General features: G+C 35.5%; 1 protein-coding gene across 3 annotated transcripts in view; it reads right to left on the bottom strand.

Moving 5' to 3' along the window:
* Nucleotides 1–6: 6 nt before the first annotated feature.
* The window catches only part of LOC109859136 (pyroglutamylated RFamide peptide receptor-like), a 47,530-nt gene continuing 33,596 nt past the window's right edge, over nt 7–13,940 (bottom strand). For 2 of the 3 annotated variants that reach the window (XM_020437083.1, XM_020437082.1), the window contains 7 exons: nt 12,336–12,459; nt 9,746–9,951; nt 7,327–7,438; nt 6,966–7,126; nt 3,817–3,978; nt 2,634–2,839; nt 7–585 (listed from right to left, as the gene is read on the bottom strand). In XM_020437083.1, the coding sequence (XP_020292672.1) occupies nt 2,767–2,839; nt 3,817–3,978; nt 6,966–7,126; nt 7,327–7,438; nt 9,746–9,951; nt 12,336–12,459 (838 nt within the window). In that variant the 3' untranslated portion in view covers nt 7–585; nt 2,634–2,766. The remainder of the gene's footprint in view (nt 586–2,633; nt 2,840–3,816; nt 3,979–6,965; nt 7,127–7,326; nt 7,439–9,745; nt 9,952–12,335; nt 12,460–13,940) is intronic. The other variant, XM_020437084.1, reaches the window with a different exon arrangement.

The following is a 13,940-nucleotide window of genomic DNA, read 5'->3' on the forward strand; positions in this document are numbered from 1 at the left end:
AAAAAAAAAAAAACGACTCATTTCTATATTTATACGCTATAATTATTTATATCTCATTGTTGATGACTATCCTAGATATGCGATCGTCATCCGTTACTGGCCGCGTTGCCGACATCTAAAATTTCATCCTCTTGACCTGTCCATCTATATTTACCGAGGCTCTGATTGTTAACTGTTCAATTGTCCGACTATCCAATTAATCAGCTGTCCAATTATCTCGCCCACGCGACGAATGAGTAATAATGCCGCCACGACGCGTTGAGGTGCGCCGAGAGAGAGAGTCGTTGATAAATAGATCACGAGTGTACACGTCGTGAGTGACTTACTTTACTACATTAACTTGCGGGAGTGTCTAAGTAGACGGCAACTCCGCAAAGTTGTTCACGAAACTTGTGTGTCACTTCAGCATCTTGAGACCGACAGCTGTCGATCGTAGGCGGACAAAAGGATCAACAAGCGGTCAACGTGTGTTACATCTCTGTAAATTCTATAATCGCGTCTCCCACGTGTCGGAATTGCAATCCTTATCCGACGGAGACCTCTCCCGATGACCTGACCCGGGAATGAAGAAAGAATCAGGTCCATCTGAAAGCAAACGGCGGCTGAAGAGAAGGAGAAGCGAGAGGGTGAGACACGTGACAATGGAATTTCATCATTACGAGCACAATTTGGAGAGAGGATAAAGTCGCGAGAGAGACGTTCTGCAGCGGATTACATTTGAACAAGCAAATCTGACTTGTGAGTCGCGCTCATCTCGAAGCGCCAAAGGGAAGCGTGCTCGAAAAAACAAACGGCTCGCAAATTGATTCCCTTCCGTTTCGAGGCAATCCGATTTTTATTCTTTCGGAGACGGGTTTTATGACGCAAAAAACTATTACAACAAATACCATCCTCGAGCGACGAAATTTAAATATATGTGTGTGTGTGCGCGCGCGCGCGTGTGTGTGTACATGCATACATGTCAAACAACGGCACAATTGTGTTGTACAATAAAAAATAATATTTTGTTATGTAACTTTGAAGCCATCCTGCACAATATAATCGTGAAACATGTGGATAAACAAAGCTTATTTGTATTTATAAGCTTACGTATGCTCACAAAAAAACATATTTTTCTACCTGCAAGATATTACAAAAATGCAAAATATTAGAGACGAGTCAATGTTTGCGGACATAACAATATTTCATGAATGAAAACTGCAAAGTGTTACTGCGAAAAGTTAAATTGATGAATAATTAATTATCGTGATTACGATGAGATACATTATCAGACCAATTAAAATTTATTATTTTTCTATGTTTTAATGATATATATATACATATAGATATAATAAGAGAAGATATATAATAAAAGCTATAAAAATGGTTGATTATATACATGTTTTTTGTGTAATTTTCTTAAATATCATTACTGTGTGTGAATATTTTGCAGGTGTAAAGATTTAAAGTTGAAAAATAGAAAGTTCTGTTAAGTAAAGTCCACTTGTGATCCAGAGATAAAAATAAATTAAGTAAGATAAATTAAACTTTGCTACTTATGAAGCAACTTTGCTTTTAATGCACTCTTAATATTTAGTTACTTATTAAGAAGCGTTATTTCAATCTGTAAACTTGCTATAAGCACAATATTAAATTTACAATGCAGCAATGAGAAGAAATTGCTATTTCTATTGCTATATCGAAAAGCAAATCATCTTATTCTATTTTTTTAATATACAATACTTTCGTCGATCTCGTTACTCGAAATTTTTATTTTAATTGAAATTATGTTTCACAAGTTTGATAGAAAATTTCTATTTACTAAAACTCCAAATTAAATATATTTTCAATACGTATGAAATCGCTTTTGTATCACAGTACATTCGAAAATAATAAACTTATTATGCAATTAAATAATGGATACATCGTCGGTACACGACTAGATCGAGAAACATTATATACAAATTGTTTCTGTAAATTTATTTTTACTGCTGTACGTGGCATGAGATAAAACCGGATATAGTTCAGCTATTAAATTGGTGGGTTGCGGTTAGTTCGCAATTTACAAATAAGCGAATATAATCTCTTCGCGCGTTACCATGATAGTAAATCAAAAGGTCAAATTAGAAACCGTGATTGTTTTGTTTCTGGTGTGTGGAACAAAGGTAAAAAAACTTCTATAAAATATTCTATTAAAATAAAAATAAGTTTTTATATAAAAAAAATATAAAGCAATAAAATTAGATATCTACTAGAGCATTAGATATCCAATATCTAATGCTTAATTACTTGTTTTATATTTTGAAGAAACTTATAAGCGAACAAGTATAAAACATTAATGAATGTGATATATTTATATTGTTACAAACCACAAAAGAAAGTTAAACCAATATTTACATGCGATTATTAGAGAATTAGTGCAATAAAATATGCATATTCTGTGTTGAATGTTTGTTCAATTAAAATGTGTGTATGATTCTATCTGAAAATCCTCCAATTTTCGACATTATCCTTCAATTCATCGTGAAAGGCGCTTAATTTAGCCGTTCGATTTGCTGCGATTGATTGATAAAGCAGCCGAACCGGGAATCGGCATGCCGGATGTGTATATATGTGCGAGATGAATAGCGACGTTGACTGACTATTTAGTTTACCTCGATCCAGTCGTGTTCTCCATTTTGGTCTCTATCCTAGTCGGACATGCGTGGCAACATGCGCGGGATTTCGAGATTTCTGGCTGTCAGAGCCGACCAGGTTGCACGGGGGCTTGCGAACCCCGCAGACGTGTCATGGGTAGGCTACGAGATGCACGTCGGTCGAGTTTCGGGACTTCGACTCATGGAAGGAGTTTCGAATCCACCTTGAATCATGCATGCAGAAACGGAGGACTTTACTTCGGCAGAACTTTGAGCTTACGAGTTAATATCGAGAATTTTCACGCTAACAAAACCACGTCGCAGAACAGTTAAAGTTCTTGCCAACGGAAAGTGGTATCGAAGTTGTAGTAAGCTAGCAAAGTTTGTAATGTAAATGTTGTAAATCGTATAGTTATCTTTTTGTAATGTGACACTCGCAAACGCAGTATAGATCTCACAAAATCTACAGAGTATAAAAAATTGATACATTTTTATCTACTATAAAAAAAAGGTATTTTTTATATCGAGTTTTTAAAATAAATAAACGTATTATTATCGGAGCAAATCATATAAAATATGCACATGTAAACATTAATTTCTTTAACGCGATAAAATATCTGCTTGCACCACGTACTGTGCGCAAGCTCGTTCTCGTGAAACGTTGCGTTTACTGAAAGATTTTATAAGCGCGACACCGGCTGTCTGTTTGTAACGGTGCGTTGGTAGTTTACGGTTCATTTTAAACAGAAATGTAATCGCATATTTCAGCTCAACCGGTTTTGAGTCGTAAATTTTGTGTAAATTATTGCATCCGCGATATTATACCGTAACATGTATTGACTTTCGTAACATACGAATGTTGTTACGTCAAATTTGACTTGCGCATCACACACCCCCTTCTCTTTAAAGCAAAAATAAATCCTACGTAATTCGCTGTATTAAATTAAAAACGTTATACGCAGAAAATGGTAGTGTAAATTTTTTGAGCATATGTTGTGAGAAAAAGTTAAATCCATTTTTTTTTTTCTAACCGCTGCAGAGAATATTACCGCTCTCTATTAGTTTTATCAATAATCATATAAAAAAATATACGCGAAATGTGTACAACGTTTTCAGTGATCGCGCACTTTTCACGCTCCCTCTCTGCCTTTCATTCTCTTCAACGACGCGACGCTGTCGAACACAATGAAAACCGGCATACCTCATACTGGTGGTTCTGGTCTGGCTGAGGCTGGGATGCCTCGTTACTGATGCTCTATAGCCTCTTCTGGGACAGCAAATCCACCATCCGCCGCAGGCGGCCGACAAGAAGCTTTCCCTGAAGTGCTTCGACATAAACCCATAAATTATCGGGTTTATGCAGCTGCAACGCCAAAATCGGATTTAAAAATGCGGAATGTAGGTGTGATTGAAAAATCACGTTGATCTGTAATGAATAAAATGCAAAAGTACTGAAGGAAGACGACGCGATTAATGCAACGCGGCAATTTCTATGATACGCTATTTTGCGATGCGAATAGCCGTATCGATTATTTTATCTGAAACGTGTCTCGCGCATCGACTTTCTAGAATAAAAATACGACGAAGAAACAGTATCACAAATATTCAAAGAAAGCGCCAGGAAACATATAGTTTCTCTTTTATAATATATTAATTATAATATATTAATTATCAAATAAGCAGAGAGATGATTTTTGTCCGTTTTTATATTTAATATAAAAGTTAAAACGCTTCTCTCGTTTTGTCCCTGATGAAACTTCGGGCATTTAGCAAGAAACAGACTTACAAATAAGGGGACGGCTTTCGAGATGTGCATTAAACCAGACTGCGGCAAAACCTCAAAGATCGTTCGTAGTTGTTAGGTAAGTAGAAACAAGAAGTGTAGCGGAGCCGTGACCTAGCTTTTACTGTCATAGATTTTTGCGCTTTTTTCTTGTGGATTTACACACGTAGATGTGTGTTTGCATGAGACCAAGTTCTTGAGACGCAGGTCGAACTTGGCAAACTTGTCGAACCCTTCCACAAAAGTTTTCTCTCGTCCAGTTACAAAAAGAAAGTTAAGAGTAGCTTACAAAAAGGGTGTCTTTTGTACTTCGAAACTTACGAACTAAAAGTAATGTGATACTGCTACAAAAAGTAACACTTTTCTCCTCTAAAAGATTTTTATTGAGCGAAAATATGATTAAAAATGTTATTTAAAGAACAAAATGAAGTATTTATTAGATGTTCAACATAAAGCGCATTATATATTCGTGGCAGATTCTTTTTTAAGCCGCTCTCCTCTCATGTCCGCGCACAATGCAGGCTCTTTCTCGTCTATCATATTTCCTTTTGACAACAAATTCTTTTATAAGCTTAATTGACGGTTTCTTGGCAAAAAGTTAATAAAAAAAACTTGCTACAATTGTAAATGTATTCGGCATTAAATATATCGATAATCGTCATTAAAGCAAACATCGATTTTGTGTTAAAAATTCATCAAAAATTTATCCACTTCTTTCAAGTTTTAACTTATTAAAATTCAAAAACTCAATACTTCCTTTCAGATATCTTTTAACATTTTTTTGTCACAGATATATTCTCCAACGCGAAATCAAAATTGAAGATATCTGCATAAAAAGAGCTTTCCTCTCACGTACGAGAATAAAAAAAAGTCAAATCAAATTAAAGATTGAATTTAAAATTATTTCGCAATAAGAAGTAATACAGTAATTTTTTTAAAGGGCAAAGAAACGAGCAGAAAGCGAGAGAAGAACGATGAGAAAGGCGGAGAAAAGGCAAATTTTCTCGTAATGATGTAAATCACTTCAATAGTATGTAGATTATCTATTGCATTCACGCTGTTGTCTGGTACAGTATCACTTGTTAAGTTGATCAAAGGTAGTTATCAAAATGACACATGGTTTGTAATCGAAGGTAGCTATTAGAGATATCAATCTGCGCGTCCGAGAAATGTAAAACCAGAATAAAAAAAAAAAAAGAACAGCAGTACACGGTAAAATTAACGCGCATTCGGCGAACACAATTTCGCACACGCTCTGTTTTCGCGATTCAATACTGAGATAATCAAACCTCACATATTCCAATTTCAATGCAAATGTAATTATATTAAGCCCACGCACAACGTAATTCTCAGAACGCGAAAATTCACGCGTATCAGAAACGCGAGAAATCCGTCAACCTCAAATCATTTCTGTGATTGTACAGAGATATATTATTATTGAAAAATTCAGTTTTATTCTCGTGTCAAAAGAAATTTATATTTTTAAATCAATTTGACGCTACTGCGAAGCTCTCTGTATTTTGTCCCAAACAGCGGACAATGCGAACAAAACGTCTAAATTTTGGTTTTTTTAGTTCTAACGTTCATGAACATGAATGTTTTAAAAATGTACATTTTTCTGAATAGCTTATTCACAAGGCAATTGAATAGATCTAAAGGTAAAAAAAATCCTAATTCAATTGCGCGCTCGGCAAATAGATTAATTGTTTAAAACGTTTGAAACACACTTGAGGATCTAACTTGATAGTCGGATATTGTAAATACGTACGTGTTGTTTATGTTCGTGAAAAATATAGCGAAAATATCGTATTTGCATGCGAGGCGGTATAACGGTGCGCATCGCGCACCCGTGTTATTTTTTTTTCAAAGTGGCACACTGTAAAAAAGCCATCAATTAAATTTGTTTCGAAGAATGTGAATAGTGTTTTGTGAACGACAAACAATTTCAATATAGTGTAATACTGAAGAGAAGAGAGATATAAATATTAAACAGAGAGGAGTGGATGTATGCACACAGAGTGCCGAGGTTTCTAACTTTGTAGGTCCTGTGCTATACTCCACCAAACAACTTTGCGAATTGATAAGTGGCGACGCGATATCTAACTTGATTATTTTGCGAAACAACGAAGTTGTTCCATATTTCTGTATTTTGTTATTTCTAAAGAGAAAGTTACATTCTCGTCAGTTAACATGCATTAACTACTTTTTAAACTCGGGAGAAAAAGTTTTTTTAAAAAATTAAATTATAAAAATTAAATTTAAATAATAAGAAAAATAACAGAAAAAACATATAAGTAACTAAATAATAATGAAGTAACGAAGTAACGAAAGTAGAGAAAGACGCACACTCGCGCAAATAGCTGTAAGATTTATTTGTCGGATACCCACGGCTGACTAGCAATGTGGTTTTTCCACTGATAATACAAGTCTACGAACGATTCCCACGAGATAACCGTCTACGCGACGGCGACTGCTTGAAGGAAAGATCGCCCTAAGGGCTTGAGAGGTCGGTTTTTAAATTAATGGCTCCCGTGTGTTTAATTTCCCAGTCGAACTCGAGAACATACCTGTTAAAGTAGGCCATCAACTGAAACGCGGTGTTGAAGTGCTTGTGCGCTCCGTGTTTGATACGCGGGAAGACACCGTAAGCGGTCAGGACATTATCGATAAGCATAGGAGCCCAGCAGATGGCGAACAGCACCACGACAGCTACCAGCATCTTCACCACCTGTTGGCAGAGCGCGAGTCGATGCGGTTTTAGTAGTTTCTCGATACTTTCTGATAGTTAAAATACAAGTTTGACAACTTCAAGCTGTTAAAACCATCCGAAATCGTTTTTTTTTTTTTTTTCAAACTAATCTTTTCTTAAATTTACTAAGGTTTTCAACTTTGTTTGTGTTGCAAAAACAAAGTTGAACAAAATCAAACCTGCTTGATAGTCCGTGACTCGTCGTCGTCGTCTTTACGCGATTTTCGCTCGTTTCCACCCTGCCGTTGCGTCATAGGTATAGATTCCGTATCCAAACTATTTGGATTTAGTCTGAAACAGATTAAAGCTGAGCTCCGATTATCTGTAAGCGGATCTATCGCGCGTGAATTCTATGTGTACGGTAATTCGGAACGTTTTGAAATATAAATGGATCAAAAATATAGTGGCTGCATTCAGAGCTTCAAAACGGATTACAGAAAGATATCCGAAAGCAATAGCTCAAATCTAGAAGTAAATGATATAAGTGACGTGAAATTAATTTTGAACTTTCGTAGGAGAAATCTTCTTCATATCTAAAATTTAATTTATTTAGTTAGAGCAAAGCAAACTTTTGTAGTATTGAAATATAATACTTCGTTTCTTAGTAATTTAAAGTTACTCTTCGATGTAGCTTGTTAAATTTCAACCGACATTTTACGAAAAGAAATTATTTCTAAGAAAAGTAAATAATTCTGTCGGGAAGCGCAACGCGATGAAACATTTTTATTTCAGTAAAAAAAATATCGAGAACGTTATGATATCATTTTTCCTCTACGGTTATCTTTTTTCTCTCTTTTTTTTTTTTAGTCTTACATACGACAAGTTTATCCTAAATAGTTTTTTTACATGCGCGCGAATTCAGCAGTGAGTTTTTATTAAAATTTTGCGCTGCAGAAATTTTTCTATATATCTCCGTCTCTTGGAAGTACTAATCTTTCCACGCAACTGGTTAATTCAACAGCAGCACTTCTCCGTATACACGGCATTTTAGTAGCGATAAAGCAATCGATTCAATCAGAATACGCTTTCCCATGCGTTTGATTAAAATGCATAATTGATTTTTCACGTAGAAATATTTCCGTGTGCATTTTCCACAAACACACAAAATTATTAAAATTATTTTCATTTAACCGAGCACAGTGGATCGTAATTCTTTGTTAGATACTCATTATCTTAAAAAGGAATTGTTTTTGTTTAATTACATGTGTTGCATCTACATTTGTCAGTAATAAAGAGAATTAGAAAGCTAATTTCAAAACTGCAGATAAAAATAAGTTTTTTCTCTTCTTTTTCTGCTTCCGTAAGAAACAGAAGAGTAGAAGAAACTTCTACAAAAATAAACGCAATTTTGCTTCTTTTGTATCAAATTACATTACACAATTATTGAAACAAAGTAAATATTTTCTCGAACTATGTCCGAAATGTGTCGAGCGACTGCTTCGAGGCGCGCGCTTATGCGTGAATATGTTTCGCATGTGAGACGTAAAGGAAACCAGTAAATCTAGTTGAGTCGTAAAATCTAAATGCATTTCTGCATTCGTCATTACATTTGCCCGATCGTCCTCGATCTATTTCAAGCGGATTGCACTTCCCCGAAAGAAACGCTATCAGCGATGCGACTTGCGTCTATTACCGAGAGTTTGTTTCCTGGATCGAATTATGCGTATATCACTGCGTGCACTTTAAAAAGATTATTTGTAAGTGTCGAATGTTTCGCTAATTTTAAAACCACCGATGCGCCTCGAGTCGCTCACCAAAATGTTGAAAATTAACATTTTTGTGTTTTTTAGATATTATGATATTAAAAAACAAACGATATGTAAGACACCGAGAAAATAATCGGCATTTTATACGAAGCAGATGCAAAACAGGATTTCGAGTCGCTTCAGGGCTATCATCATAGAAGGCAAATATCAGTTTATCCGGTCATTTGTAGAGTGCCGTGTTCGCGTTCATAAACGTCACGTATAAATTAATATACGACATGATCGGATTCACATCGATTACTGGACACAATAGTGGACAAGCGACGGAAATCAGAACGTTCAAAAACGATCAAAAACGTATGCGTTTTTCGCTCGTTTTGCGAAATGTCGTCCCGCTGCTGAAATTTAATATGTTGTTGTTTTATTGTTTATTTGTCTGTCTCTCCTTCAATCAATAGGCTATCGATTTTAGTCTATATATACAATGTATATTTATAAGTCTATATATATAATATATTTCAAATTTTTGAATGTTTTTTTTGTGCGCGTGAAAGATTTCATGATTAATAAAATCGAGGATCTGTTCAATTTCGACTGTACTAATAACAGATCGTGCGAATTAATATTTCCGATAACAGTATTGCTCTTTGCGATAATATTGTTTATCAAAACAACATCACCACAGCAACGCGCGCAAAACATTGCTGGCGACTTCCTCAGATTCTTGTTTCAAAAAATAAGTTTTATTATATCTAGAATCTGAGTGTAAAAATATGTTTTTGTAAAAAGATCGCTTTCCCATTTCCTGCAAATACGATAAAAGGCAATTCAAGCAAAAAATTAGAAAAAAAAGAAAAGCACGAATTAAACCGGATTTTTCCATCGGACTTACGCGTGTCGTGATGTCATGTGATGCCGGCGCTTCATAACACGCCAGATTTCCCAACAGATGGTCGTGTAGCAAAACGTCATGACGATTAGCGGCAGCAAAAGAACCACGACGAGCATGTAAACCTCGTGAGCTCGCCACAGAAGCGCGGCTTCGGAATCGCGCACGCACCAGTAAGCAATGTATCTCAGTCCGACTTTTTTATGCGTCTGAAAAAAAAAACAGTAACGTAAGAAATTAGCGACAGGTGAGCAAAAGACTTAAAAAAAAGCGACTTTCTCACGGCGAACACAAAAACTGCAATGGAGCGTGTAAAAAACACGCGTTTTCCGCGTCGCTTTTCACTTCGCAACGTTTTATTCAGTCGTTAGACAGGCATTTATATATGCGGACAATAAAATTCCACGGGTATGAGAATTTTTTATGACGCCCACGTTTATTTCGCCACGTCATAAAAAGGATCAACGTCTCGCTTTATTAATTCTGCGCGGTGTAAGTCCTTTTGATCAAAGAGACTGCCAATGCCATTGCCGAGAAAACGATTTCAAATATTTTTTTGAGTTTTTTTTTTATTCACGCAAAAACTTGAGATCGGTTTTGCTTGTTACTAAATATTTGTGTTTTGCACGCAACAAATACAGAAAAGATAAAAAGAGACAGAGTTTTCCTTTCAACGAAAAAGTTGAGAAACAACCCGTACACAATACGTGATCTTTATTAGTTTCTGATAAGCTTCGGACGAGAAAAATTAAAGCGATTTTATTTGTGTGACGAGGAAAGAAAATGACGTTGCGGCATAGCGTAACCCACGCGTTGCTTCTTCTTTCTCGCTATAAATGAAGTTCCTCAAAGCTTTGCGAAGAATGAAAACTATTTTTGTTTCTCAGATATCGCATTCTCCTTCCTCCCTCGTGTTTTATTCTCGACAAACCATAACTTTCGTGCTAGATCGACGCAAAAATTTCATTTATTTTATCTCTTCGTTTATTCTTCTTGTCTCTCTCGCACGCGATTCTACAAGAATCAATTCAAGAAAATATATATCTCGTTGTATCGTTAATAAAAATTTCTTTTTATTTCTCAAATCGAAAACACTCGAGAACGCTTATATTCTTCGGAAAGTAAATTTTACGTTCCGAGTGTGAGTGTACGCGAGTCGTGATTACACACACAGCGTATCGTAGAATTATCATAAAATATAATATCGCAATAAAATTTGTCGCACAAATAAATCGTGAGCATAATGTTTTTCAATAAACAATATTTCTCTCGTCATAAATATATATGAAAATAAATACGTCAACTCGATCATACATGTTTAAAAATTATTGAAAATTATTTTTTATTAGAAACTAATATATATTTTAATTAACGTACGAGATTTCCTTTATTTAAACATAGATAATTTATTGTTGAGTAGAGAACATAATACACATGGAGACATTACGAAAAGTTTTCTTTAAGGAATATAAAGTTTAAACTTTTTCTTATCAACTTTTATCTTTTTACATCATTTTACATCACCTTTCCACATTTTACGCTGATTGTAATTCTATTAGAAAAACAATCTTTGTTTCCTCTACAAACAGAACTTTGAAATTGAAGAGGTACACGTAACATTAAAGCAGACCGATGACTTAGCAGTATCTCTTCTCTCGGCTGTTCAGCGACACTTTATGTTTAGATAACGAGCAATATGTGCAAAACGTATCTCGAGCTTTCTATCTGGAAGAGTACTATCGGGAACCATCGGGAGGTTTCCGTCAAATGGAAATCTAATCACGTCGGATTTCCACTGATTTTCCGCTATACGGCCGATTATCACGGGCATATATCTTTTTTCCTTTCAAGGTAGCGATAGTAGTGGGCGGATATGTATCACTGCTTTATCGGACGCGCATAACTGGGGCGTATCGTTCTCGAATTTCGCGGACGCTTAACGCGCGTATGCAAAAGGGACATACAGTGAAGTATCATATTGCGGCAATCGAGTATGCAAATATAGAAGCAAATGCCACAGTATGCAAAACAAATAGTAATTACCAGCGCAAAAGTGTGCAAATGTATATATTATTATGTTACGATTTGCGTTTAATTAAAAATTGCTTTTAAACGCGCTTAATATCGTTTGGCGTAATATAGAAATCAAACACTTTACTATCTTAACGAACTTATATTTATATGCCGCTTATACGTGCAAAAGGGTGTTTTCAGATTGGGTACATGTGACTTTATATTTCACATCATAGTATCAACCCGCGATATACAAACCGATTCAAACATTCATCGAAAAACACGCAGATGTATTTTTTACACGCTTGAAAAGCCGATATTTCTTCGTAAAATTATTACATCGGTAAATAACGTCTGGCAAAATGATGAGTGAAAGAAAACAAATTACTTTTGAATGAGAAAATACATCGAATTTTTTTACGTATTTAGATGGAAATCTTTGTTTAATGTATGAGATTTCAGATGCAGATGTTAAAACACTTGCTGAGAACTAAAAATTGAAAATTCAAAAACAATAGAGCGCAATGAACTTAAAAACAAATCAATCAGAGTAGATTTTTTTTAGAAAATATATACGTACTTGTGTAAACGCCATTGGAATCCCGAGCAGAAATGCCGCGATCCAGGTAATTATCACGATTTTGCGAGCTTGACTGATAGTGCACGTATACTGCGCTCTCATTGGATGCACTATTGCATAATACCTGAAAAAATAATATCATTCACAACTTTTTGAGTTAATTAAAATTAATTGTCTCGTTATGCCTTCTCTATTTTAATATAGATATATCGGATAAATGTCAATGGTTTTTAATTAAAAATGTTCCAATGAACATGAACAATTGCAAAAGAATAAAGTACAATTGTCGAAGTATTTGTCGAGAGAAAGTTTTTAAATGTCATTCAAAGAATAAATTTAAAGTGTATTTCACTTCATCTTACAAGACATATTATTTTTTTTTTTGCAAAATCGCTCGCGCGTGGGCACAGATATTAATCTGAATTTATTTCACGTTCCGCCCGCAGCACAAAAATATGATAACACAAAATCCGATGAAAAAGATCGCGTAACGGCGTGAAAAACTGAGTCGTGTAGAGTTTCATTTGCGGTCCACATCGGCTATGATACTCTTGTCGAAGTGATTATCTCGGAATAAGTATCGTCTCGTAGGATTGCACGACCGAGATAGAACCCGAGCGCGAAATCGACTATCGTAGGTACACTTCTAATATTAAACATATCCCCTTTTTAACTCGCAACTACGGTGTACGAATCGAATAGCGCGGTCGAAGCAATCTTGGAAAATGTGTGCTTCGCAGAATTTCTATGCGGAATATATTCAAACAAAATAAAATTCAACGGATAAAGCTTTAATTCCAAGAAATAACATTATAACGTAAAAGAATATAAGTAATAGATATTTTTTTTACTGAAAACATAATTTTATATTAATTTTAATTAATTAAAAGAAGAGTATCAAATGTCTTGCACAGAAATATTTCTTTGTATTCCGCGGGGATTATACTGTATGAGGAAAAATCAGCCGTGGAAAATATTATAAATAGGAGAAAACTTGAGGAAAGTTAAGCCGAGGACATTATCAAAAGGAAGAAAATTTCGTCTCCCGCCGGTTAAATCCTGATCTGAGAAAGAGGAACAAAATTATAGCAAGTAGGTGGACCAAATCGCGTAATAGGGTGGAAAATCGGTCGGAGCAATTTACGCAATTTAACGGACTACGTCGTTTTTCCTACCTTGAGTTTCTTCTTTTATTCACGTGAGCAACGAGAAAACGAGTCCCTTTCGTTGTTTTCGGCACCGCTATTATCGTCATGAATACAAATTGCCCGAATCGTTGCATCCGATGCTCGTGCCAATCAGACGACGGGGCAACGATAAGAGCAAATGGAACGAACGGCTATTTCCGGATTCTTTTTTTTATCGCTTGTGTAAAATCGTTTCACGACCGCACGACGAAATGGCCGGTCAGGATCACGTGCGCTTTTGACGTTTCGATGACTTTTTTCCGCCGACCACTGAGGAAAATTGCGTTAAGTGTTTCCAAAACTTGGCGAGAGAACTAGACTCCGCGTTTATTGATTTTGGCGCACGTTCGTCGTGTCCGGATCATGTTGTTGCTTGTATTTTATTCAGAAAATAAAAATCAAAACTGAAATTATCACC

This window comes from Pseudomyrmex gracilis, unplaced genomic scaffold (genome assembly GCF_002006095.1).
Source record: "Pseudomyrmex gracilis isolate BER0280 unplaced genomic scaffold, ASM200609v1 scaffold_242, whole genome shotgun sequence".
NCBI lineage: Eukaryota > Metazoa > Arthropoda > Insecta > Hymenoptera > Formicidae > Pseudomyrmex > Pseudomyrmex gracilis.